The following is a 26,255-nucleotide window of genomic DNA, read 5'->3' as shown; positions in this document are numbered from 1 at the left end:
TTGTTCCGTCTACGGTATATTTTGAATGCGGCACTATATCGATATACCACATATACCATTTGGTATATTTTTAGTATATTTGCAGTATATTCGGTATATTTTGAGAATAATACCGCAAAATATATTGCTTTTAATCAAATTGGGTAGCGGGTATCTCACAGTCGAGTACACTCGACTGCAGCTTTCTCAGATCTATGCGACGTAAAATAAGAAACAGCGAAACAATGCGAACAAATTTAAGTATCAAACGACGCTGTTAGAAATGTTCGAATCAATCAGTGATCGGCACTCTTGCTTGTGTGACTAGCAGCGACACGAAGGTTCTTCCATTCTCACTACTCTCTGTTAGTTTTAGCTGACGCCTTAGCTTATGCTAAGGAACATGCAGGTATACGATTTATTATGGAAGAATCATGCTATTAAATGTTTTGATTAAAAAATTCATAGATTCAAGATAAAACTATCTTAAAAACCTCTTTCGAGCATGGCAACCATAAAAAAATAAACCAAAAAAAATTTATTTTGCTCCTTTCGGTTAGTCCCTCTTCCGGGTATAACGACGTAAAATCTTTGGTCCTATTCTATTCTACTGTATGTAATACCGTGTTTCCACCTCGACTCCATATTTTCATATTTGATTAGAGGTAAAAATTCAAATATATTGAAATATATGAAGTAAATCTTAGTTGTTGCTCTTATAACATAACTAAATTTTGTTTGGAAGTTGCAATCATAATAGTAAACGCACTGGTCCTAGCACTGCTATTTCAAAGTTCATAGCTGTAGATACACCAACTCTTGAATAAAAATAAAATTCGCAAAAACATTAGCCGCGATTTTAACCCCACAGCCTCTTCGGTTCATTTCGAAATTCGAAGTTCGAAAGCAGCTCGTTCTTGTCAAGTTCATGAAGGGCGAAAAGTCGTTCCGTGAGTCGAGCACTGAGATCGGCCTCTATGCCGATATCCTGCCCGCCTTTGTTATATTAAATCTAGTATTAAATACTAAAAAAATTATGTTTTTTTGTTAAACATATTAAAAAAGTTGCTTATTTTCTTCAGACTATATTTAGGTATTATCTAAGTACGTTTAATGTGATTTGATTTCATTGAGTTGAATATTTTAGTATTTCGATTTAAACTTATTTATTATTATTTTATTGAAATAACGAATTCAATTCCTTTTTGCAATGAGATCAGCCACAGCGAACAAGTTAATTAATTTGGTGTTCATACAATTTAAGATTGTGTACTCGAAGCAAGAAATTATTCTTAGCGTTGGCAGCGACAGGCAAGGCAAAAGAGCAGACTTTTAGCTATGCGTCAGCGGGGAGCGAGGATATCTATTTTCAGCCCAGAAGCATCGAGGAGCAGTTCGATGAATCTATTGGCTACGATGGCGTTGATGACGATGATGATGATGATGATGATGAGGAAGAGGATGAAGAGGATGAAGGCGAGGAGCTCCAGTCTCGCACTCCTCTTAATTATCAAATATCTCTTCTTCAAGAGAGCTTACAACATAGTCCTCTTTGGCTTAAATATAATCGAGTTTAGTCTTACTTGTGCTTTCACATTTAAGTTTATATATACTATAAGTAAAGTATTAACATTTGTGTGCCTTTTTTTGTGGAATATCAACGTTTGAATTACAAGTGTTACAGTTGAAAGAAAATCAATGGATTGTGAATTGATAATGTAAGAACACAAAAATATATAGAATATCAAGGATAATTTGGTGAACTGATAATGTGTAACAAAAATGTGTTTATAATTAGGGAGTGATTCATAATTATTATAAAGATATTTTCACATTTTAATATTATGTTTTTTTCTTAAATTGTGGAATATAAACGCTTATTCCAAAAGTTGTAACGTTAAAACAAAATTTTGATAATTAATAGAGTGATTCATATTATGAATTTCATTATCTAATTACACAACGAATGATATAGATTATAGATTTGTTCCATCAGGTTCTTAACTGTCTAGCAAATCTATAATTCATATATGTTATTATTATAATAATGACGACCTAACTTTGTCGCTTTTAGTATGTCTTGTCTATATAAAACATAGATATGTTATTTATGTACTCTAACATAATAATAAAGCATATATCACTTTACTTATCAATATGATATTGTAAATCTATTACGTATTAACAAGTGTGTGTGTTCTGTTGAAAATTAAGAAAATAGTGTTTTATCAACATGTTGATAGTGATGGATCAACATTGAGTGGGGACGGTTTCCGGTTAAGTATATTACAAACAAGGACGTTTGGCTAAAAAGGATGTGGTACTCAATTGTCCGGGGTCCACATAAGTGTTGTGTCGCTTAGCGATGCGCTGGAGCATGGGCAGCGGTTTAGGGGGAGCTGCGACCGTCGAGGAAGTTGGCAGGATTTGCCGCTGCTGCGGAGCGGTCAAATTGCGTGACTGCAGCTGAATGAAGGGTATTTGCGCCGCCTTGCTGCGCAGCTCTTTGTACAGCTGCTGGATGACACGCTCGTGACCGAAGCGCGTCTTTCGCAAGCTGTTCTTGCTGATGATGAGTCCGTTTTGGAATTGATAACGCACCTGCATGAGGAAATTCTTGAGTTCATTATACGGATGCATGACATCAAAGTAATTCACTTGATCGCGATGATTCGAATAGCAGTGCTTTATGTACTCATCAAAGCCGTTGTTTAAGGGCTTGGGACACAAGTGGCATTTGCTAAAGCGTTTGCAATGATCGAGCATGTGACGCAACGTTCTCAGCTCATCCACCGAGGCGTACTTGCAGAACGAACAGTGAAAGACGATCGTGTTCTTCTTCACCAATCGAAAGCAAAATGATCTCTCTGCACTCGAATGGTCAACGAGTCCGTGTTGCGCAATTGCCACACTCGATGGCATCAGCACTCGACACAGATGACACTGATAATACTTGTTCTCGGTGCTTCCCAATTTGATCAGTTCGTTAAGTTCGCTATCGGTTAGATTCTTCAGATCGTTGGCCAGATGCGGCTCGCTTGTCATGTGTCCCACCAGCTCTGGCCACCCTTTGTACGTCTTGTCGCAGTAGCCGCATTCGCGCATTTGACGCACATCGCAGGCCACCAACGTGCGGAGATAATGCACGTTCAGCAAGTGCTCCTCCAGCAGTGCTTTGGCACTGCCTTTGAAGTCGAAGCACACCGGACAGCAGAGCTGCGGTTGGACACAGAAGTAGAAGGGTTGCTTGGGATGCTTGATCGCCCAGTGTTGCGATTTCAGTTCGTCAATGTTGCGGCGCGTCTCCGTGCAATGCGAGCACGCGAACTCGTACTGCTTCTGCAAGAGAGAGCGAGATATCGATTAGGTAAACTTCATTAAAGATCATAAATGAAACAAGCTTTAAATGAAGTCTGCAACTGTCAGTTACTATTAATACAGAAAATATTGAGTTTAATTCGTGTCGTACAAGACGGTAACAGTTACTATCGATACCGATAAATATCGATTTTTGTTAAAGCTATTATTAATAGTTACTACTGTTACCGATATATATTGAGTTGTATTTATGCAGTACAAATATGCAACTGAAAATTTATTTTCAATAGTCCGATATCGGTTAAATTTAGGCGATTGCTTTAAAATCTGTTAGGCTGCCACCTGATTTTTATATTATATTCTTCAATTGTCTTTGATTTATAATTGCATTATAAATTACCAATAAAGCAAGCTATAAGTTTAGCGTCCAACTAAACAGCTATCGGTTACTATCGATTACGATAGTAGTCCGATATTTATAATTTCTTTATAGATTACAAATCAAATAAGCTATCTACTATCGATACCGATTAATATAGAGTTCTACTCATGCATGCTTATTAGTTACCATTGATTACGATAATATTGTTGTTCATTCTAACGTAAACAAGTAAGAAAGCTACAGTCGAGTGTACTCGACTGTGAGATACCCGCTACCCATTTTGAATAAAATAAATATATTTTGCGGTATTTTTCTCAAAATATGCCGAATATACTGCAAAAATACTAAAAATGCCACATGATATATTTGGTATATCGATATAGTGCCGCATTCAAAATATAACATTGACGGCACAAGAGGCCTAGTAAGTAGGCGTTTTTGCCCATACAAAAGTATTTCTTTAATAACTTCGACAATTTCTATCTGATCGCAACAAATTTTCAGAAATCATAACTACTATAGTAATTATTGTATACGCCAAAACTCTAGCTTTAAAATTACGCTTGTTATTCGATTTTTTTATTTTCAGGGGCGGAAGTGGGCGTGGCAAAAATTTGAAACAAACTTGATCTGCGTGCAAACATAACAAATGCTGTCGAAAAAAAATTATAGCTCTATCTCTTATAGTTTCTGAGATCTAGGTGTTCATACGGACGGACGGACGAAAGGACAGACAGACGGACGGACAGACGGACATGGCTAGATCGTCTCGGCTGTTGACGCTGATCAAGAATATATATATACTTTATAGGGTCGGAGATGCCTCCTTCTACCTGTTACATACATTTCCTGCCGGCACAAAGTTATAATACCCTTCTACCCTATGGGTAGCGGGTATAAAAATATGAGTAATAATCTGTTGGCATTTTGTCTATCACAGCCCGTGTAGTAATATAAATGTAGAAGCATAAAAGCGTACCTGTGCGCACTCAGCGTTATAAGTTCGGTCATCCTCTTCATCCGACGATACCTCGATGGGGTTGAAGGTTTGAATGGCCAGGGCATGGTTGGTGGGAGCGACTGGCTTAGGTGGCTCCATGCGGCTTTTTGGCAAAAATATGTGGGCCTTGTTCCAAAAGTCAACGTCGAGCATGTCGTTGTCCAAGCGAACGAACTGCTGAATGGGAAGGCCCGGCATTCCGGGATGTTCCTGCGTCATATGAGCGGCGACAAGGTGATGATTATTGTGTCCAAAGTCACAGTGGCGACACTTGTACTGAAAGCGATTCGAATGCGCAACCTGACAGTGATTGACCATTTTGCAGAAGGTGTTGGTTGCCTCATGACATGTATTGCAAATAAAACCGAGTGTGTAACGATTTTTGCTCTTGACGCGCCGATAGCATTGCAGCGGTTGGATGCGTTTGCCGGCATGGCTACAACGTATGTGGTTGACAATTTTTATGGGATCCTTGAAGCCGTAATCGCAATACGGACAGCAATACTGATGCTTACGCTGGTGTGACAACTCCGTGTGTCCAATCATCTGATGCTCGGTGGCGAGCGCAGTGGGGCAGAGATTGCAGAACCATTCATCGGTCGAAGTGCGCAGCACATTCACTAATTTAAACAGGGGATGGAGAATAGAATGAGAAAAAGGTCACTCGTCTGTATCTTTTACACTGTTCTCAATATACCAAATACAGCTTGTAGTATATTCAATCAATTTTAGCATATTTTAGGTATGTGTATTTCGTATATTTTAACAATATGACAAGGTATGCTCTTGTTATACCAAATACAACTTTTAGTATATTAAATCAAACTTTTACAACATCTTATTACATTTTAGGTATATGCATTTGGTATATTTTAAGAATAATACCACATTCGCAGTGTTTTGCTTTTTCATTGAAAATGGGAGCGGGTATCTTACAGTCGAGCGTACTCAACTATATATTTCTTATAGACAAGCGAGTATCTCAAGTCAAGAAAACTCGACTGTATCATTCTTATAATGTTATATAGCTATTGTATTTTCGATAAACTTACCGGACTTGAACCAACGTACTTCCGCTGGCTTGGTGTGCGTTGTCAAATCATCGCGTTTATGGATAATTACATCGACATCAACACCCAACTTTGACGTATGCTTTTTGGGAATATGGCGATAGATTATGGAAGGTTTTGGCGCAAACGAGCTGCACGCACCGCATTGATAAACGTATCGCTTATGATGCGCCAAATGTTCCAGCACCTTCTCCAGTATTAGTGAATGAATCGCAAAGTCACGAGTACAATGCGGACACTTAAAGACATCTCGATGGTTGTGCTGAGTACTCAGATGCTGGCTGAACCCCAACTCTGAGTCGAAATGTTGGCCACAGTCGGGTACACCGCACTTGTAGCGCAACTCCTTAGGCACAAAGTGACAATGTGGAGAGACCACCATTTGTTTTCCAGCTACCGGCAACTGTGCCGGCGCAATAGGCAACTCGATCTCGTCTGCATTTAACTGAGCCACGCTTTGAGCTGACTTCGATGCCTTGACTAGGTTGATGAGCTTCTGTTGGTTGGGTTGCAGAGCATCCGCTGTCACTTCTTCGACGGGTTTAGGTTTAGCCTCTGTGTTTTCGTTGTTCTTAGCTGGAGTGAATTTGAGAAATAAAGATTTGTAGATTTTTGTATTATAAACAGTGATTTGATAAAATGGAGGATAACAAGTAAGAAAGCTACAGTTGAATGTGCTCGACTATGAGATACCCGCTACCCATTTTGAATAAAAGCAAAATATTGCATTATTATTTTTAAAATATACCGGAAAAACTACAAAAATACTAAAAATATACCAAACGGTATATTTGTTATATCGATACAGTGCCACATTCAAAATATACCATAGACGGCACAATATACCAGATTGTCGGCCAAAGCAACTAAGACCCCTAGAAAGTAGGCGTTTTTCCCATACAAAAGTATTTCTTTAAGAACTCCCATACATTTTCAGTAATTATAAATCTTATAGCTATTATTGTATGCACCAAAACTCGCAGATGTAGCTTGAAAATTCCGCTTGTTATTCGATTTTTTTGATTTTCGGGGGCGGAAGGGGGCGTAGCAAAAATTTGAAACAAACCTAATCTGCGTGCGAACATAACAAATGCTGTGGAAAATAAATTATAGCTCTATCTCTTATAGTCTGAGATCCAGTGTTTCATACGGACAGACACGCAGACAGACGGACATAGCTAGATCGTCTCGGCTGTTGATACTGATCAAGAATATATATACTTTATAGGGTCGAAGATACCTCCTTCTACCTGTTACAACATTTCTTGCCGGCACAAAGTTATAATGCCCTTCTACTCTATGGGTAGCGGGTATAAAAAGTTCTGAGAAGCTAGGAAACTTACCGGTAAATTCCGTGTCTTTAAGTAGTTCGTCAAATATAGTACAGATCGACGTATTGTTGTTTGCTTCCGCCGCATTGATCGTTGCTTCCTCTAGAGTTGTTAGACTAGTCGTTTGATTGGTGTCGCTCGGAGCAGGTTGTTCTCTGAGCACATCTCGTATGCGTTGACTTAATGCCACGGAGATGGGCAAATACGATTCCTGCAGCTCCTCGCGAGTGGCCACGCTGTGCTCGAGATTGCCAGCGTTTTGTGTGCGATCTTCCTTTGGTGGTGAACTTGTCGGTCGGGGTTCAATAGATAAGTTGATCTCCGCCGGAATGGGACCCTCATAGTATTTCGTAATGCCCTGGGTAATCACGTAGTCATCATTAGTAACGACAGGCAATGGCACCGTCTCGCTCGTTATGAAAGGAATGGATGCATCGGCGAGACTGATTTGATTGATTTGCTGACCCAATTCCGAGTTGCAATTTATAACACCGGGCACATCCAGAGTCGTTAACGGTGTCTTGACGCACAGCAACTCTCCGACACCGGCTTCTTGGAGCACAGATTTCGATTCGATTTGGGTTGCTTTGTCTTTGACGTTTTTTCGGCTAGCACTTCCGATGCGATTGGTGCTGCCCGACATTGAGAAGTGACCTCTGCGACTTTTCAACTTATTACAAAACTTGTTAAAGTTGAGGAATAGTGATTTGTTGCCACTGCAGAAACCTTTTCGCCCTTGTTTCGACGTCAGTTCTTCCTCTGCATCTGTTTCCAATTCATTTTCCTTCTGTTCCTTCAAATGCGGTTTCTGCACCATGACCACGTCCTCGTCTGACTTCAGCTGTTGTTCTATGTTCTGTCCTGATGTCTGTTGTTGAACTAAGTTTTGATTTACGTCTGCTTGCGATTCTAACATTTGCTTATCTGCCTGTTCTATTGCGACTTGCGATTGTTGCTCTATTTGCATCTCCACCTGCTGCAGTTGCTCTACTTCCTTTTCAGGCTCCGGTTGTTGATATATTTCCGGTAATTCCTCATGCTCTACGTTCTGTATTAACTCCTTTGCTGTTGATAATCCATCTTCTTCCGCAACGCTTTCATTAGTCAATAGTTCCCCAGGAATTGGCGACGACGATATAGCAATTGACACTTCCTGCTGTGGCGATGTTGTGGTGTCCACATCGAGCTTTACGTATAACTCTGAATCCTCCTCGTCCGGCCGAGTTGGTGGCATGCCCAGGGTGTCACTAAGCATTTTCTCCAACTTCGCACAACGTGCAACACGCACACGCAGTTTTCTAGTTGGCTGCCAACGCGAACTAGTTGGCTGATCGTCATCCATTACGATCAACTGGGTATGATGATATAACTGTAAATGATATGAAATAATATAAAGTCGAAATATTTCGACTATAAACTATCAACTTACACTATCATATTTGGCCTTGGCTTCGTTAAGCTGAGTCTCCAGTCTTGACAGCCTGGACTCGGAATAGCCTGCAAGCATCGCCGACGACATGCTATATATAAAAGAGATTTGATTAGCATTGTAATTGTGAAAATTTGCATAGTTTAGTAGTACTCGCTCTCCAGGTTTTTCCATTTTGTCCACTGATCTTCGCTCATGTTATGCCTGAAGATCGTCATCAATTGCCCGACAAAGGGAGCCCAAGCACGTAGCTGCTGCACCTTTGCCCGATGTAGTGAGTCCTCAATTGCTTCCATTTGATTACAGCTTCTGAAATCCAAATTTTTAGGAATCACAAATACTATAATTAATTTTGTATATAAAATTTGTCTAGTTTTCAGTGAACAAAAAAAAAAAAACAACCAGAAACAATTTTAAAAATAAGAAAAGGTTACTCCTATAGCTCTAGATTGGTACTTTAATTAGAGCGAAGAATGGTTACTGAATTTTCTTTCTGTTTTGTTTTCTGTTCTGATAATTGCAAAAATTAACAAATTCGTACAAGTTTATAAAATCAATTTTAGCTCTAAAAATAGTGGTAATCCAAAGCTTTAAGAATAACTTTCACTTATTTTTAAAATTGTTGTAGTTTAGTTTTTTTAAAGGTGGTCGCACGTGACATTTACCAGAGAATTACCTATATATTTCCTGCCGGCACAAAGTTATAATACACGGGTATCAAAAATGAAATATATTAAACTTGCGAGCTGTCACTTGCTCTGACTTGTTCGAACTATCGGAAATGTAGACTGTCATTCTGACAGTTTCCCAATATCGATATTTTCGATGTTTCCCAGACACTACGATCCATCGATCCATCGATATATCGAACAAAATTTTTGAATTTATAAAACGATCAAAATTAAACGAAAAAAGTAAATAAATGTATTTCAAAAACAACTTAAAATGAATATAACAGAACACTGTTTTCAGTTTCTTATAAACTAACAATTCATGTTTTCTTATAAACTAAATTTTCATTTAAGGATCTTTTGAGATTAAATTAAATTAATTAAATTAAATCTTTATTTTTGTTCAAAAATAGGAGAATATTTACGTGTTTTGCCTTTGATGTCAAAACAGTCAATGTATCGATGTCACTATCGATGTTGAAATTTTCAGGCCAACATCGATGTATCGATTTATAATAGTATTTTGTCGTATGTCGTTACTAAAATTTCTTGGAAGCTCTCACTCTTATTTCTTTAAGTTCTTTTGTCTTCTACTTATTCCATTCATCTTTTTTTCCCATTGCCCTCTTCATCCATAATTGTAACGGTTGCCCAAAAGCAGACACAAAATGATTCACATGTACATACTATATAGTATGTATGTAGTTGTTACAAAAATACAACATGTACTCTATACACACTTAGAATATTGACACTAATAGTACACTCTTTTTTTATTCTTATAACACAACCAAGCAAAAAAAAAAAAAAAAAAAAATTAGAAAGAGGGGATTAAGCGACACATATTTGATTTAAAGTAATTGTATAAAAACTTCTTACGTTGTTCGATATCGATTGTACCATCAATGTTTTTCTGGTTTATCGATATATCGCGAGGCGATAATAGAGGGTAAGAAATGGCATCTCCAGGGGAGGGAAGTTTAAAAAAAGCTCCTGTTAAATATGACTTTTTTCACTGGAGGTTAGCATGTGGACTTTTCTGAGTCGAGGAGTTGAATTTTGATCGAGGTATGCGACGGTCGGCCGGAAGATCGTGCTGGACGATCCGGTTTCCTTGCTCATTACGTTGCTGTTCTGTGCCCAAAGTGCCGGCAAGTGCAGTCTGGAGGAAGAATCACAGCACCAACAACAGACGCAAATCCCATGTAACGGCGCGCGTCACCAACAGCTACAATCAGCGCTTTAACGACGTGGAGCAGCATCGACGACGTGGGATAGCGGGCGAGACGACGCCGCCAACGCTGAGGCAGGAGGAGGAGCCTGACTGGTGAATCAGTGCCAGGCCCGTTCTCGTACCGATCCCCAGTGCGACACGGTCAAATACTCGCCATTATCTATGGGAGCGAATTGCTCGATCAAAGTCGCAATTGTCGTCTATAGTACTAAGCTACGTAAACGGAAACAGCTATTAATTTATTTTTTGAGATTTGTTGTCTATATTTTTCTGCCGACCTTTTCGATGTGCTCATTTATTAATTAATTTATAAATTTTGCAAAGTAAATGAAAATTCCAAATTAAATTAAAATAAAATAAATTAAAGTAGATCAACATTTATTTTCTTGTAAAAATGACAGATTTATAATACATTATAATACATACAAATTAATTACAAATTATTCGCGGCGAGATATCTAAGATTACCTTTATGAATTTACATATATGCATTATCTCACCTAACCATATACCTCTTAACCAATCCCAAGAGCTCTTAGGCAGGTCAAGGTAGATGATTAAGCAACTTAAATTAATATAATATATCTCGTCATGGAGGGGAGGGGAATTCCACAGCGCTACGCCGGATGAGAAGCAGCCACTGATGTAGTAGCCAACGCAAGGAAGATGGCGCCGATGTGGCCATCTCAGGCAGGGTGGGTACGCCGGGGTCAACTGGGTCCCTATTCAAACATAAAAATGGATCAGTAGGTGTATTTATTGTTGTTTTCTTTGCACTTACCGTCGTCAATAGTTTGTTATCATATTTCCCTTTGTTTGGCGCAATTTTAAAATGCGTGGCAGCTGTTTTGTTTTGATAGTGATGCGTTTCTTCTGTTTTTAATGCAGCTTTTTGTATCAGTGGAATTATCGATTGTGCGGACTGCCGGCCAGGGATGGAACTCCACCTGAGTACCGATGAGCCAGCCGGCGCGGCCCCAGGGAGGACAAACAGTCCGTAGCAACCTTATTGTTTATGGAAAAATACCAATTTGGTAAATCTCAAGGCAAAAGATTCTTGACCAACCGTAAGCTGGCCACACTAAGTGTTTTGCTCTCTCCTTTTTAATTTCTCTTCTCTTTTTAATCAAAAGTTTTGATTGATACACGTAATAAATATAATACATATAATAGCATCACATGATCGTGTCCAATATCTGCATATAGAAATGTGTTCATGTCTGACTTACCATTAAGGGCTGGGTACTGAATTTAAAAAAAAAAAAATCCTTTTGCATGTGCACTTGCGTATGTGTTGTTGTTGTTAGCTCGTTTAGTTGCTGCTACTGTTAACCGCCAGTATCACACGATGCTCAGATGCAGCTCAACTGACGAAAATCATACACATATGTATGTATGTATGAGTAAAATTATTATGTATGTGTGTATGTATATGTATACATACATAAATTGACTGCTGTAATTCGCTACTACGCGTTGGTTTCAATCCGCCGCAAGCAGTGTGTAAGGAGCTTGTTTGTTCCTGCCATTGCTTCTTCCTGTGAACTGAAAATTATCGCTGTTTACGTCCAGTCGCCATTGGAGCTTTGCTCTTGCAAGTACAGTTGTGATTGTGTCGTTAGTGTTGTGGACAAATGTGGGTGTGACGTTGATTGATCTTGGGCTTGCGTTTTTGCAGAGCTTCGACAAATCAACAGTGATGTTACATTGGCAGTTTTGTGGCTAGATATAGCGACTAATTCCTACACAAAGGGGAAGATGAGCGGTCAGTTGATATTCATCCGTCGATTGAGGCTGCGCAACTATGAACATATATTTTTGTTTAATCAAAACCAGAATAATAAAATTCATTTATTCAGAGTGTCGGATTTTTCGCGCAAGAAATCTCACGCTCACGCTATTGCATACTTTTAAGCTGATCATTCAAAGAACGTAAAAAATCAAGAAAGCTACAATCAAGTGTGCTCGACTCTGAGGCAAAATGTAGCGGTAATATTTTTTTAATATACCAAAATAACCGCAAAAATACTGGAAAGTTACAATAAAAAATTGAAATGAAAATTAAGACAATATGTACATATATATTTTTATAAAAGAATATTTAATTTTTTTAGTTTGTAAGAAATGGAAAGAAATGAATATATAAATAAAATGTATAAAAAAAAACTTGGATTTGAAATCAAGCAGTTTTTTTGTACCATTACGAATATGACCACCGCAGGTTGCCACATGTGACAAAAAAGATCTACTGCTTCGCACAATGTTGCCACATGTGTTGAAATACGTTGACACTGCTTACTCAACAAGTGCGTGTACACTACTTGTGGTTTAAGTATTGGCTATGTGTCAACTGCTTGCGACAGTGCTGCCAAATTAATATTTTCAAACTGTTTGCGTAAAAAGTTTATGGGCAGCATTTTGCACTTGAATTCTATAATAGAAATTGTTAATTAACAAACAAAAACAAATTGTGTACAGTTTATAATCTTTTAATGACGACCATATTATTTGGGTGTCAATTGTAACAAGATATAGTTATTGTGTGAGCTTACAGTGGCTGCCAATCGTAAACGTCAGTCAAAATTTAGCTTAATAACAATTCAATTTGTTTAGAATTTTAACGAACGGGAATTTCGATATTAGTAAAGTTTTTAGTAGATGCCAAGTAGGCCTTGTGTGCATTCACATTAATGGCTAAATCAATGAGATTGGTATTGCTGAAGAAATCCATGGCCACAACATTTGCATTGAATCCCCAAGGTCCCGTTAACCAGAGATTAACCTTTGGATTCACCAACTCAGCGCGTTCCTTAGCCGGCTGGAACTTGCGTCGCGTATTGTACGCATGCTCGAAGCTCATCCTGGCCAGAAATATCCAGCCATCGTCCTGCACAGGCGAATCCTTCTTCTTGCGGAAGAGCAAACGCATGTAGTCAAGGGTTTGCGATATGTTCATGTAGCTTGTGCTGAAGCGTTGCCAAGGAGTGCAAAGGAGGGCAGATTCTGTAACAATCAAAGAAAGAGCGAGAGAGAGAGAGAGTGAGAGAGAGAGAGAGAGAGAGAGAGAGAGAGAGAGAGAGAGAGAGAAAGAGAGCGTGCAGTATTTAGTATTTAGTATTTAGTATTTAGCATTTAGTATTTAATATTTAGTATTTTGTATTTAGTATTTAGTATTTAGTATTTGGTATTTGGTATTTAGTATTTGGCATTTAGCATTTAGAATTTAGTATTTGGCATTTTGTATTTAGAATTTAGTATTTAGTATTTGGTATTTGGTATTTAGTATTTGGCATTTAGCATTTAGAATTTAGTATTTGGCATTTTGTATTTAGAATTTAGTATTTAGTATTTGGTATTTGGTATTTGGTATTTGGTATTTGGTATTTAGTATTTAGTATTTGGTATTTAGTATTTGGCATTTAGCATTTAGAATTTAGTATTTGGCATTTTGTATTTAGTATTTAGTATTTAGTATTTAGTATTTAGTATTTGGTATTTAGTATTTGGCATTTAGCATTTAGAATTTAGTATTTGGCATTTTGTATTTAGTATTCAATATTCAATATTTAGTATTTAGTATTTAGTATTTAGAATTTAGTATGTTATTTTACCATTGTCAGGATGCGGCAACTCCTGCGTGGGAAACAGCAACAAAACGTGGCCGCCAGCTAGACGCAGATCCTCGTAGCTGCGATCGGCGCAGTGCTCGTTGCTGGACACATTGCGTTTGTAGGCAACGTCGCCCAGCTCTTGGCGTATGAGTTGAAAGAGGCTGCTGTAGACATCGGGATGCTTGTAGAAGCCAAGCGGAAACGAGCTAAAGTCCAGCACAACAACTTCCTTTGAGAGTTCGACAAAGCGACGAACATCGCGCAGCACTCCAATCAATGGATTAACAAACTGATGTTCGTTCACTATCCAGAACTGATCTGCATCACTTTTGCGCTTATCTGTATTCTTGTTTCTGTAACTAAAGATGGTAATGAAGTATCAGATGCATATCTCTCTTAGCGGCAGGTTTTCACTTAAGTGCATCCCAATATTTAGTACTAATGTTATGTTGGTGAAGTACTAAATTGTTCCCCTTGAAGTAAGTACTAAATTATTTCCACTTAAGTGCATCCCAATATTTAGTACTAATTTTATGCTTATTTTGTTCAAGTACTAAATTATTCCCATTGAAGTAAGTACTAAATTATTTCCACTTAAGTGAATCTCAATATTTAGTACTAATACTAGGTTTATTTTGTTTAAGTACTAAATTATTCCCCTTGAAGTAAGTACTAAATTATTTCCATTCAAGTGCATCTCAATATTTAGTACTAATACTAGGTTTATTTTGTTTAAGTACTAAATTAGTCCCCTTGAAGGAAGTACTAAATTATTTCCACTTAAGTGCATCCCAATATTTACTACTAATACTAGGCTTATTTTGCTTAAGTACTAAATTAGTCCCCTTGAAGTAAGTACTCAATTATTTCCACACAAGTGCAGCCTATTATTTAGTACCAATACAATGCATATTTTGGTCGAGTACTAAATTGTTCCCCTTGATGTAAGTACTAAACTATTTCCACTTAAGTGCATCCCAATATTTAGAACTAATGTTATGCTTATTTTGTTGAAGTACTAAATTGTTTCCCTTGAAGTAAGTACTAAATTATTTCCATTCAAGTGCATCCCAATATTTAGTACTAATACTAGGCTTATTTTGTTTAAGTACTAAATTATTCCTCTTAAAATAAGTACTAAATCATTTCCACTTAAGTGTATCCTAATATTTACTACTGGCTGCTGTTGGAATGAGAATCTGGTATATTTTATGGCATATTTTGAATGTGTTAGTATTTCGGTATACCACATGTTACTTTTGTCATATATTAGAATGATTTAGGTTTATTTATTTGGTATACGTAATAGTAAATCGATATACCGAATGCAGACTTTGGTTTTTTTTCTATCTATTTTTGGTATATTTGTCGAATAAGACTGCACTGTTTTGCTTTTATTGAAGATTGTTAAGGAGTATCTTTCTCTGTACGATTGGACTCGGCTAAATTCTAAGTAAATCTTCGTGGGAATGGAAGTTACTTAGGCAAGTATAGGAATTAAATTTTCTACTCATAGCACTTGTATTCTCTGAGATCTAGGTTTTAAAAGAAAGCATCACTCGAGTTGATTCATTATTGGTTTTACTCACACTTTTGCACCCACGCTGAGATCGAGATAGCGAATGCCAAAGACGAGCTGTGACCAGACATCAAAGTGCTGAGCCACCAGATAGTTCTGGACATCGGATGACTTTGTCTTGCTGTAGGTGTCGACATAAGTCCCCGAGGCATGTGTGCCAGGCAAGAAGAGTTGCTTGAGCGGCAGCTGAGCCGCCTCCTTAAGATGAGCCATCCAATTGGGCTGAATCTTCAGGCAGTCGATGGTGAGCAGCTCGGTGCCATTGTAGCTGGCCACATAATAGTTCAAGCACTTGCCCTTCGAGTAGCTGGTGACACTCGAAGAGTGCTCCGCCTCCTCTCGCTGCCAACCGCCTGGGAAATGCAGTTTTCCCAGCTTGAATGGTGTCAGACGTTTCCCAGTGCGATTCTGAATGCCAGCAAGATGCACTTCGGGTGCCAAACTGGACACCGAGGGATCCTCGCGATAGATGCCGATCCATTCGGGTGGAGCAAAGCAATCGGGTCCCCAATTGATCTCGAGGCAAGTGTCGTGCAGCGATTTGCCCGTGAGTGAAATGGTCAAGTAGATGGGGCAATTGGCTAAATAGTTGATTAAAGCATTTTTGAATTCAACTTTGAAGTTGTGCCACATTTACCTGAGAGTGGCGCCACCAGCAGTTGCAGTTGCAACATCAGCAACAACAGAATTTTATTCATTTTTTCCACTTTTGCGTTTTGCGTTTCGCGTGTTGATTGCTTGACTTCTGACGGTGAATTAAAATGAAAAGTGAGCGAGAAATTCGTAACCTTTGTGGCTCATTCTATGCCTCTTCTTTCCTCACTTCATACCCGCTGTCATCATTGAGCTAACGAAATTGAGCGGAATCTCAATCTCGCTGAGCTTAGTCGACGACACTTGCCTCATTCAATTAAGTTCAATGAATGTGCGACGTGAGAGCGTTAAAAATTAACTACAGAACCAGACCCAGAGAAAACACTCTCTTCACTTAGAGATGATCATACAATCACGGTTCGAATTAGTGAGTATTGTTCGAAGATCTCCTTACCTACCTAATATAAATTGACTTTAATAATTAAAGGTAGGATTTTATAACTAGGTAAAAAATTAAAATTAATCAGATTCTATCAATATAAGAAACAATTCACAGAAAGAAGAAAGTGCTAAAATCAAGAATCAAATCTTGATTCAAGATTGTTGTCAAAATTGAACCAAGCAGGTTTATTCTTAAATCAAGATTGAAAATTTAGAAAAATCTAGATAACCCAATCGTGAAATACAAGATTATAATCTTGTTTTAAGAATGGAAAAATCTTAAACAAAGAAGCCAAAATCTTAAATTAAGATTGTTCTAAAACAGTAAATAAACTGCGTGTTTTAAATATTTGTTATATTATTATTTAATGTTTTTTTTATTATAACACTTACTTTTTTATATACGAACCAGCTTTGAACCCAGGATCAACGATTCTATTTACTGAGCTAACTGCAACAACATCAGAAATTAGTTTATAATTTTTCAATGAAGGGAATTTCCACATTTTAAGAAACAAGAAAAACATTTTTTTATTCTTATATCGAAAAAATGTTTAATTAAGATTTGCAATCTACTTTTCAATCTAGAATAAAACATTCTTGAATCAAGATTTCAATCTTAAAATAAAATGTTTCTAATATTAAAATGCAAATTTAGCATATAAATTTTGATTTAAGATTAGCTCAAGATTACTTTTTTAAGATCGACAAAATAAATTAAGATTTTTCTCTCTGTGTATAGATATTATTCTGTCTGAATTAAAAACTTTGGTACATATTTATCAAAAATCCTTAGAGTTGAATGATTTATGCGAATTTCCTTTTGACTGTAAAGAAGTTTGAAAGCAATTAAGTAAATAAAAAAGCGAATGTTTAATTTTCAAATACAAATATTTTGTGTGTTTTTATTTGCTGTCTGTTTTGCAGTTGGGTTTGTTTCTGTTTTTGTATTTTTTTTGTTGTTTTTCTTGGTATTTTCTCGTTCTCAGTTTGAAAGTTAACAATGACAATAGAGCTCGGATTATCTTCGTGCTCATCTTTTTGTTGTTTTCTAGCTTAGGAATAATTTAAGCACAACAATACTTAGGCTAATGCTTGAACCGATTTCTGTACAGGCTAATTACAAGTGAATGAATTAAATGTAATAGTATTTGTATTTGTTGTGTGATTAGAATTAGACTTAAAATATAGAATTAGAAATACGTTTTAAGTACTAAAGTTGTAAAATAATAAGTATTCGAGTTGTTCGTTCGCCGTGTGTGTTGATTAATTAATATATAAGTACTACAATTAATTAATAGATATGTATGAATATTTTGAACGGAATGCGGGCATCATCTTTATCTTTATCATTATGATTAACGATTAAACAAAAAATAAATAAATAGATTTAGTTGGTTATTTGATTTTTGATTTGCAACAGGTACGCAATTGGTGTTCTAGGCAGCTGTTTATATATTTATAATTTTGTTGTTGAGGTAGGTCATTCGCAATTTGTAATTTGTAATTTGTAAATTTGAAAAAAAAAAAAAACAGTCTGAAACAAAAACAAATACAGCTCCTGTCTTGGCTACACTTAATGCTAAATAAATTACAAAAATACACTTAATCCTAAGCTAAGTTGTCTTCATTGTTTGCTCAAATTCAAACTCAAACTCAAACTCTCAAAAAAAAAAAACTATAAAAAACAGTCTTGTGGTTGCATTTGTGTTAGTTATGTGTGTGGGATGCGAATGCGAATAAATTACGAATACGTACGAGTGGCTAAATGAGTGTGTTATAAATAAATGTATGTTTAGATTGTGCTTAATTACTGGGTTACTTGTCGCATGTCTTTTCTCGTTTCTCGCTAAACTATTTACAGGGAGAGTCTATGGCTATATCTATATACAGGCCAACTATTTACAGATTTCAGAGAGAGAGAGAGAGACTCTTTCTCTCTTTCAGCTGACTTGTTGCGTCAGCAGATTCACGAGTTCGGTGCGTTCCATATTGTTCAGCGTGTGCATATCAACGCCCAAAGCAGCAGCCACTGCTTCGATGTCCAGGCCAAAGGAAGTGAGCAGCTCTAGGAAGCGCATCTCTTCGCCTGTCAACGGATTCGTGAGCGTGGGGCACGAATGGTTGCACTGTGGCCAGCTGCAACGTTCGAGCAACCGCAGTCCGCATTTCTCTGGCACTCGTGGCAAACGTTGTCGCTGCTTCGATTTTGTTGCCGGCTTCGAGGCGCTGTTCGAAGCGCGTCGCTTTTGCGGTTCGCTGCTTGGTTGCTCCTGCTGCAGCAACTGTTTCTGCTGCAACTGTTGCTGCTGCTGCTGTTGCTGCTGCTGCTGTTGCAACTTGCGTCTTCGTTGCTGTTGTCGCTGTTGCTTTCTCTCCAGTTGCTGCTCTGCTGTCAGCGGTTGGCGATGCAACTTTTGGTTGTTGGCTTCGTTTTCACGTTTGCGTTGCTGCTGCTGCTGGCGACGTCGCTGCTTGCGTCGCTGTCGCTCTTGACGTTGCTGCCGCCTGCGTTTTCGCTCCTCGCGTTGTTCTTTGCTCAGATGATTCCGTTTTCGTTGTGGATTCGATTGATTCACTGACTCTTCCACATTGTTGAGCTTCTGCAGGCGATGCTGACGATGTCGCTGCTGATGCTGATGTCTTTGGTTCGGATGTTGCTCCTGCTGTTGCTGTTGCTGCTGCAATGCTGTTGTGGTTGCCTCCGTGGATCGCTTGAGTTTGTCGTGTCGCTTGCGTCGCTGGCGTGTTGAATGCTCCCAGCAACGCAGTGCAGCAGGCAGCGAAATGTCATCGATCTTGATGTTCACCCAATCCCGTTTCGAGAGCACCGCGTGGCCAATGCAACTGGGAGCAAACACAGCGCTCACATTGTCCAGCGAGGAGCGCAGAGCTCCGCCCATGTCGTGGATGTAGTTCCATTGCTGAGGAGTCACGGGAGCGCCAACGTTGTCCGCTCGCATCTGCGCCTCGTCGAAGAGCCACTGGAACACGAACAGAGGAGCTGCAAGAGTGGAGGAAAGGAAGTGATTAGTAAGGAATTACGAAGTATGTTCAATTGTGAAATACGTGCTACGAATTTGATGGGAAGAAGAGTGATGGAAGTCTTGCTACGTTATCTTATAGTTTCACTAAAAAGCTTGCTTTATAATTGATCTAATAAATTGTGTATTAAGGTATGATTTACTATTGAATCGCACAGTTGCTTTAATTAAGTAAAGCACCAAGAATTATTGTTGAAAAAAAGTTGTTGCTTTGAATAGCATTTCAGTTATAATTTAATGACAGCTTCTAAAAGAAGTAAGATAAATAGAGTAGACTGTGAAATACATGCTTACTATTTTAGGGGAATACAAAAGAGTTTCCGTTGATGGATGCCTAACTTCTTTAGCTTATAGCTTCACTTGATAGTAGCAAAAGATTTGATTTAGAATTGAGCTACACAATTGTGTTCTTTTATGTTACTTATTATAATTATTATTCTTATTGAATCGTACAGTGGCTTTAAGTAAAGCATCAAGAATTATTGTTGAAAAAAGTTGTTGGAAACTATCGTTAATATGCTTTTAATAGCTTGACAGTTAATTTAATGAAAGCTTCTAAAGGTAAGAAAAATACAGCTGAGTGTACTCGACTGTAAAATATGAGAGGAATAGAAAAGGATTTCGGATAAAGGATGCCTAACTTCATTAGCTTTTGATATGCACCATTGCGGTTTCAAGGAAATATCTTTTCACTCAAGTGTGAATAAGAAAACATTTTTAAAATGCTTGTAAAATTTGTCAAGTTGAATTTAATTTGTAAATTGATATTTACTAAATAAATAATACATTTGTAATAAATGGTTTGATAAATCTTTCGTCCAATTAATGATGTAATTTCGATCTATTATGGTTGAAATCATGAGGATTTTGAATCGAAATTCTAAGTTATCAAGATTAACTTAGTTAAATGTGACAATTATTGCCGATGCTCGCAAGTAAAATGAAGTTGCTGAAGTAGAATTTAAGTGTTGAATACACTTCTGCCCAAAATTATACGACACCTCTTAATGATTTATTTCATCACTCGTAACAGAATAATAGTACCGATGGACGGACAGACAGACGGATTAAGAGGGAGCAGAATTATTGTTAGATACTTACTCTTTAGCGTGGGGTACAATCGATAGCCGAAGTAGCAGCGCCAGTGCTCGGTGGGATGCGCCTTGGTGCAGTCCTCGGGCAGGAGTCCTTGCCACAGTTTCCAGCCAAGACGAACAGCCTCGCTGGAGGCGACAGCAGCTGGAGTGTAGGGCTCACGATCCAGGAACCAACCCGAGTCGCTGACACCGCGAACTGTGACCTGAAGTTTGCGTTCGTTGACGAGGAAATCGCGAACACGATCCAGATTGAGCATGACACCTAAACCACCAGCAGAGGAGCCAACGAGCAAGAGTTCTCCGCCAGCAACGCGACCCAAACCCAAGGGAATGAGATCAGCAATCACTTGCCGTAAGATCAAGGCTCCCATGAAGCGCCAATTGTTCTCCAGATCACGTGAATCGGGTTCAGTGCGAGTTCCTGACCAGGAATCGCTGCTACAGTAAGGAACTAGGACATGATTGGCATTGTGCCAATAAGGATTCTCCTCGGCATGAGGCGATAAAATGCCACCAACTAAAGGAAAGAGAAAAGTAGAGATTAGTTGAAGTTGAAGTGGGTTTAAGATTGAATCTTTGACTTACCATCTCTGGTCTCTGGCCACTGGGAGCTGGTCATCAAGTGACGCAGACGCATCCAGCGAGCGCGACACGAGCGATTGTCAAAGCAATGCCAACCGCCTTCGAGGAAGACGATCCACTTCTTGGAGTTTGGTTGCTTTCTCAGATAGAATCCAGCGTGAGTTCCATCGTTGCACGTGATGCTCGAGTTGGTCAACGAAACGCGTTTCAACGAGCGACTGTGATCGTTGTTGTTTTGGTTGTTGTTGTTGCTGTTGCTGCCAGTGGCGCCATTGAGAGCAGCATGCATCACCAAATACTTGCGCTGTATTAAATTATTGCTGCTGCTGCTGTCGGCGGGCAAAGAGTTTGCTTGCTGTTGCTCCATCTCGAGTTTCAGCGGTCTTGTCGCCACGCCCAACTCCTCCAAGTTGTCGCTACTGCTGTTGCTATTGCTGCTGTTGATGCTGTTGCTGCTGGCGGGCAGCGGCAAAACGCTGAGCACAACCAGCAGCAATATTGCTGAGCGTGACAGCAACCATTGCAGCTGTGTCGTTGACTGCAAAAGAGAACAGAAATATTGCAAGTTAGTAAAGTTAATGAAATAAACTTACTTTTTTATATAGTATATATATTGATATTTATAATACTTTATTCTTAAAAGACACTTATTTATATATTGGAAATATTGATAATTATAATACTTAATTCTTTGAATAAGAAAGTTATCAATTGAATGTGTTTTAGTTAGTGTAAATTTGTTCTTTTCATCTTGAACAGATTAATTTCAAAAATCTTCTTTGCATTGCAAACATATTTTAAGAATTTGTAGAGGATTCCTTTACATAAACCTATTAAAAGTTTATAAGCAAATATAAGCTATCAGAGTAAAGGAAAGCTACAGCAAGAAGGACAGAGAAAGAAAGGACAACAACAGGAAATAGTAATCGAGAAAAGGTGAAAGATAGAAAATATGATTATTATAATTATACGAACTTGTTAGCAATCAAGCTTAAGCTATGCTTAAGAGAGAGAGAGACGAAAGTTATAGACCGAGACTGAGATATATAATTGGACTTGAAAGGGCGACAACGATAGATACATTTGTGTATATATAGTGAGAGAATAAGAGAAAGGTGTAAGTTAAGCACTTGATAAAATATTATATATTATAGTAAGCTAAAAGCTATGTCTTAAATAAAGAGAAAGATATATTAAGATAGGAAAGAGATATTAAGATAGATATACAGAGCAAAAGAGAGATAGGAAGAGAAGTTTGTAGTAGAGAGAAATAGGAATTGGTAAAGCATCAAATTGATAAAATATATAAAATATAGCTAGGAATAATATTTAAGAGAGAAAAATACATAAACAGAAGAAGTATGATGTATATAAAGATATAAAGTTAATAAGAGAAGGTCATAGAATAGGGAATAAGAGACAGAGAGAGAGAGAGAGAGAGAGAGAGAGAGAGAGAGAGAGAGAGACAGACAGTAAAGTCAGTTTAACCTTTGATTAGATATAAGAACGATAAAAGCTATAACAATTTGTTATTGGCGATAAAGCTTAAGCTAAGAGTAAAGTTAAGTTAAAAAGAAGAAGTAGTAATAAGAGGTAAAGTGACTGAAAATGAGAGAGAGAGAGGGAGAAATAGAGAAGGTCACAGTGAACGGAAGAGAGAGAGAGAGAGAAAGCAAAGCGTAAGTTTAACCTTTGATAAGATATGATCAAGAACACAAATAATAACAATGAGTACTCGCATAAGCTACAAATTGAAAGACACTTGGGAAAGAGAGCGATAAACAGAGAGTAACTAAAAGAGAGCAAGATAGAGAGAGACAGAGAGAGAGAGAGAGCCGGCAATTGTTTGCTTAAACTTCAAGTGTGCTCACTCAGTTGCTGCTTCTTCTTCCACATCCACATCCACTTCCACTTCTCACCTCCCTCCTGTAATCACCTTCAACTTTGCTAGCTTTCTTAACTCATTCACAACTTTGTGTTGTTGTCAACGCAATAACAACGTGCTTCTTCCCTCCTCTGTCTCCCTCTCTCTCTCTCTCACTCTCTTGCGCTGTCTGTTTGTCAGTTGCTCTTGTGGTTTTCTGTTATTGTTGCTCTTGGTGCTGTTGTTGCTGTTGTTGTTGTTGCCTTTGTATTTTGGCGGAAAAACTTGCTTTGATCAAAATGCGAGCAAGAAGCTTTGCGATAAGATCAAAGAAATTTTTGCCGCGCATTTCGTTACGTTTCTGTTGTTGTTCACAGAGTGAGCGAGAGAGAGAGAGAGAGGTGGGAAGAGTGAGCGAGAGAGAGAGAGAGATACAGAGAGCGGGATAAAGACAATTCACTCGCATTTTGGGCTCACAAATTTGATATTAATCATACGCCGCGTGGTTTGCGACCAAACAACAAATTTCAAATTTCACATTGTCATGGCCGTTGACGCGTGGTAATCAGCGACAACTCTCAGCTTGTTGTTCTCATTGTTGTTGTTGTTGTTGTTCTTGGCTTTGAACTTAAGGTCGGCTGTGCACATCAATCAAAATGAGCAGCGGCGATTTGCTTGCCTCGATTCTTACGCTATTTTCCAGCAATTTGTAAATGATACAAGCAACAGCCAACAACTGACAACAACAACAAGAATAAAACGCGTGCCGACACAGCGAGAACAACAACAACTCGAGTCAAAGGCAACGATTTTAGTGTCTCAGTGTGTCAGTCTGTCAATTGTGTCTCCGTTGTCTGTCTCTGCCTCTGACGTTGTCGTTGTTGCTGTCTCTGTCTCTGTCTCTGCATAAATAACCATTCAGAAATCGTAAAGAAATCTTCAATCAATGTTTATTTTGGCTTTGAAGTTGTGCCGCTGCCTGCGTCGCAGTCGCAGTCGCAGTCGCTGTTGACGTCGCAGACGCAGTCGCCGCTGGCAACGACAATTTGCAGACAAAATGCAAATGACACGAACAATTTCACGAGTTGCGAGGCCTACAAAAAGAACAGAGAGAGACAAAGAGAGAGCGAGAGAGAGAAAGAGAGAGAGAGAGCACAATTATGGCAAGTTTTGTGCTGAGCCAGTTTTGAACTTGACCAGCGGCCAAAGTAACGGTAGCTCAATGAGCTATAAGCTTGCTTTAAGTCTTTGCTTTAACTTAAGTTGCAGCCGCAAGCTGTGGCTGCTCTCAATGTTGTTGCTGTTGTCGCAGTTGCTTCAATTTTCAATTTGAGTTTTGCTATCGCTGCCGTTTTTCGTTTTTTGATTGCTGCCTGTCAGCTGAAGCAGAAGGAAGCGGAGCAAAGAGCGTGTGTTGCGGGTTTGCGGGGTCTTTCCCTCTAGCCAAAGACTGCCAAACGAAACTCAAGCAACCAAAACCAAAAACACAACAACAACAACAAGAACAACAACAGCAACAATGAGAAAACACAACTCTCTGATGTTTGCCGCTTTACAAATTGACAAGAGTTCTAGCGCTAGAATTGAAGTCTCCGAGGGCAACTCAAGCAGTTTGCCCAAAAAAAAAGCAACTAAGAAGCTGAGATGAATTTGTATTACAAATAAATACAGTATTATAATGAATAGTAAAATTGTTTTAATTATTTTACTAGCAAATTGTAGATTATTTATACCATTAAAAATAATCAACAACTTAGTTTTGAAATGTGCATTTAATAGAATTTTTAATGTAATGGAAATAATTAATGAGTTTTCCAAAAATAATTATACAATTAAGCGATGATTATTATTAAATGTTAATTTATAAATTCATGTTACTAATTTAAAACTATTTTTTGATGTATATGATCATATCTTAAGTTGCCCATTATTATTGTTCATTAACTTTGTGTTATTTGAAAAAGGCATATTGTAGATATGTAAATATTAAAGAAATACGTATTTTTGTACTGTATGGTATTTTTCCTATAAAGTATATAGTATATATTGCAGATATGTACATATTAAAGAAATACATCATCGATATTTTTAGTATTTTGCGGTATATTATTTGGTATTTTTGTACTCTATGGTATTTTTCTATGTAGTACTATATCATTACTACTATAGCATTATAAAAAAAGGATTCCGAATATTTTTAGTATTTTTGTGGTATATTATTTGGTATGTTTTGCTGTCATTGGATATGCGTAGCGAATATCTCCCAGTCGATCACACACGACTGTAGCTTTCTGATTGTTTGTGTTCTTGGCATATTTAGAATATATAATCCTGGTTTTAAAAAAATCTTAAAATGTTCATATTATTTCTAAGTTGTTATTTTCTTCTAATGTTATGTGATTTGATTTCCACTGATTTAGCCTCTTACCTAAAAATCTCTAAGAAAAGTCTATTATTAAAAAAGTCTTACAATTTTTGAGTATTTTCTTATATTACTTGATTAATACTCTTTGTGTAGTATTTTTTGAACTTTATTTTTGCATAGTTTTGTAGCTGCCCTCGTTTATTGACATGCTTGACGATTTATTTTGGGCTGCGCCTACGATCTTCTGATGTTAACCACGACCCACCAAAATACAAAAAAAAAAAAAACAAAAAACAAAATTACGTGTGTGCGCGGATTTACGCTTGAGTAAACAAAACGCGTGCCCACATTGACACAGAGTACACACACACACACACGCACACATAGAGAAACTAACACACACTTGAATAGAGTGAATGAAACTCATAGATACACAGATACAGATACAAAGATAGAGATACTTAGATTCAAGCGTACGTTGCACTTGTTGTTTACCTGTTAAGAGAAAAAACGGCAGCGCCGACAACATCAACAACAACAGCAACAGCAGCTGCTATCGTTGTTGTTGTTGTTGTTGCTGTTGTTGTCGTCGGCTCCGCCAAAGGAAAAAATGTTCACAAGCGCCGCTTAATTACCCTATATAGCGTCTTAAGTTGCGCTATTA

General features: G+C 37.9%; 3 protein-coding genes and 1 long non-coding RNA gene across 5 annotated transcripts in view; all 4 read right to left on the bottom strand.

Annotated features, from left to right (window-relative positions):
* Nucleotides 1-1,961: 1,961 nt before the first annotated feature.
* LOC117571182 (uncharacterized) lies at nt 1,962-8,883 on the bottom strand. The gene is made up of 6 exons (XM_034253211.2): nt 8,663-8,883; nt 8,510-8,600; nt 7,093-8,449; nt 5,732-6,325; nt 4,659-5,299; nt 1,962-3,318 (listed from the first exon to the last, which is right to left on the bottom strand). Exons 1-6 carry the CDS (start codon nt 8,803-8,805, stop codon nt 2,266-2,268), a joined length of 3,879 nt encoding a protein of 1,292 aa, XP_034109102.1. The 5' UTR covers nt 8,806-8,883; the 3' UTR covers nt 1,962-2,265.
* Nucleotides 8,884-10,836: 1,953 nt separating this feature from the next.
* Nucleotides 10,837-11,805, bottom strand: LOC127565492 (uncharacterized). Its single transcript, XR_007954792.1, has 3 exons — nt 11,644-11,805; nt 11,196-11,532; nt 10,837-11,136 (listed from the first exon to the last, which is right to left on the bottom strand). It is a non-coding gene; the product is annotated as an uncharacterized LOC127565492 (long non-coding RNA).
* A 1,088-nt stretch (nt 11,806-12,893) lies between these two features.
* Nucleotides 12,894-16,344, bottom strand: LOC117571601 (uncharacterized). The gene is made up of 4 exons (XM_034253817.2): nt 16,242-16,344; nt 15,615-16,185; nt 14,026-14,384; nt 12,894-13,417 (listed from the first exon to the last, which is right to left on the bottom strand). The coding sequence occupies exons 1-4, from the start codon at nt 16,300-16,302 to the stop codon at nt 13,032-13,034; spliced, it is 1,377 nt and encodes a 458-aa protein (XP_034109708.1). The 5' UTR covers nt 16,303-16,344; the 3' UTR covers nt 12,894-13,031.
* Nucleotides 16,345-17,511: 1,167 nt separating this feature from the next.
* Nucleotides 17,512-26,255, bottom strand: part of LOC117571436 (palmitoleoyl-protein carboxylesterase NOTUM) — a 74,513-nt gene continuing 65,769 nt past the window's right edge. For both annotated transcript variants that reach the window (XM_052004223.1, XM_034253580.2), the window contains exons 2-4: nt 21,366-21,900; nt 20,785-21,297; nt 17,512-19,643 (exon numbers count right to left, since the gene is read on the bottom strand). In XM_052004223.1, the coding sequence (XP_051860183.1) occupies nt 18,583-19,643; nt 20,785-21,297; nt 21,366-21,900 (2,109 nt within the window). In that variant the 3' untranslated portion in view covers nt 17,512-18,582. The remainder of the gene's footprint in view (nt 19,644-20,784; nt 21,298-21,365; nt 21,901-26,255) is intronic.

The sequence above is a fragment of the Drosophila albomicans genome, chromosome 3 (assembly GCF_009650485.2).
Source record: "Drosophila albomicans strain 15112-1751.03 chromosome 3, ASM965048v2, whole genome shotgun sequence".
Lineage (NCBI taxonomy): Eukaryota > Metazoa > Arthropoda > Insecta > Diptera > Drosophilidae > Drosophila > Drosophila albomicans.
Note: the sequence above shows the minus strand (reverse complement) of the source record. Positions and strands in the feature narration are given on the sequence as shown.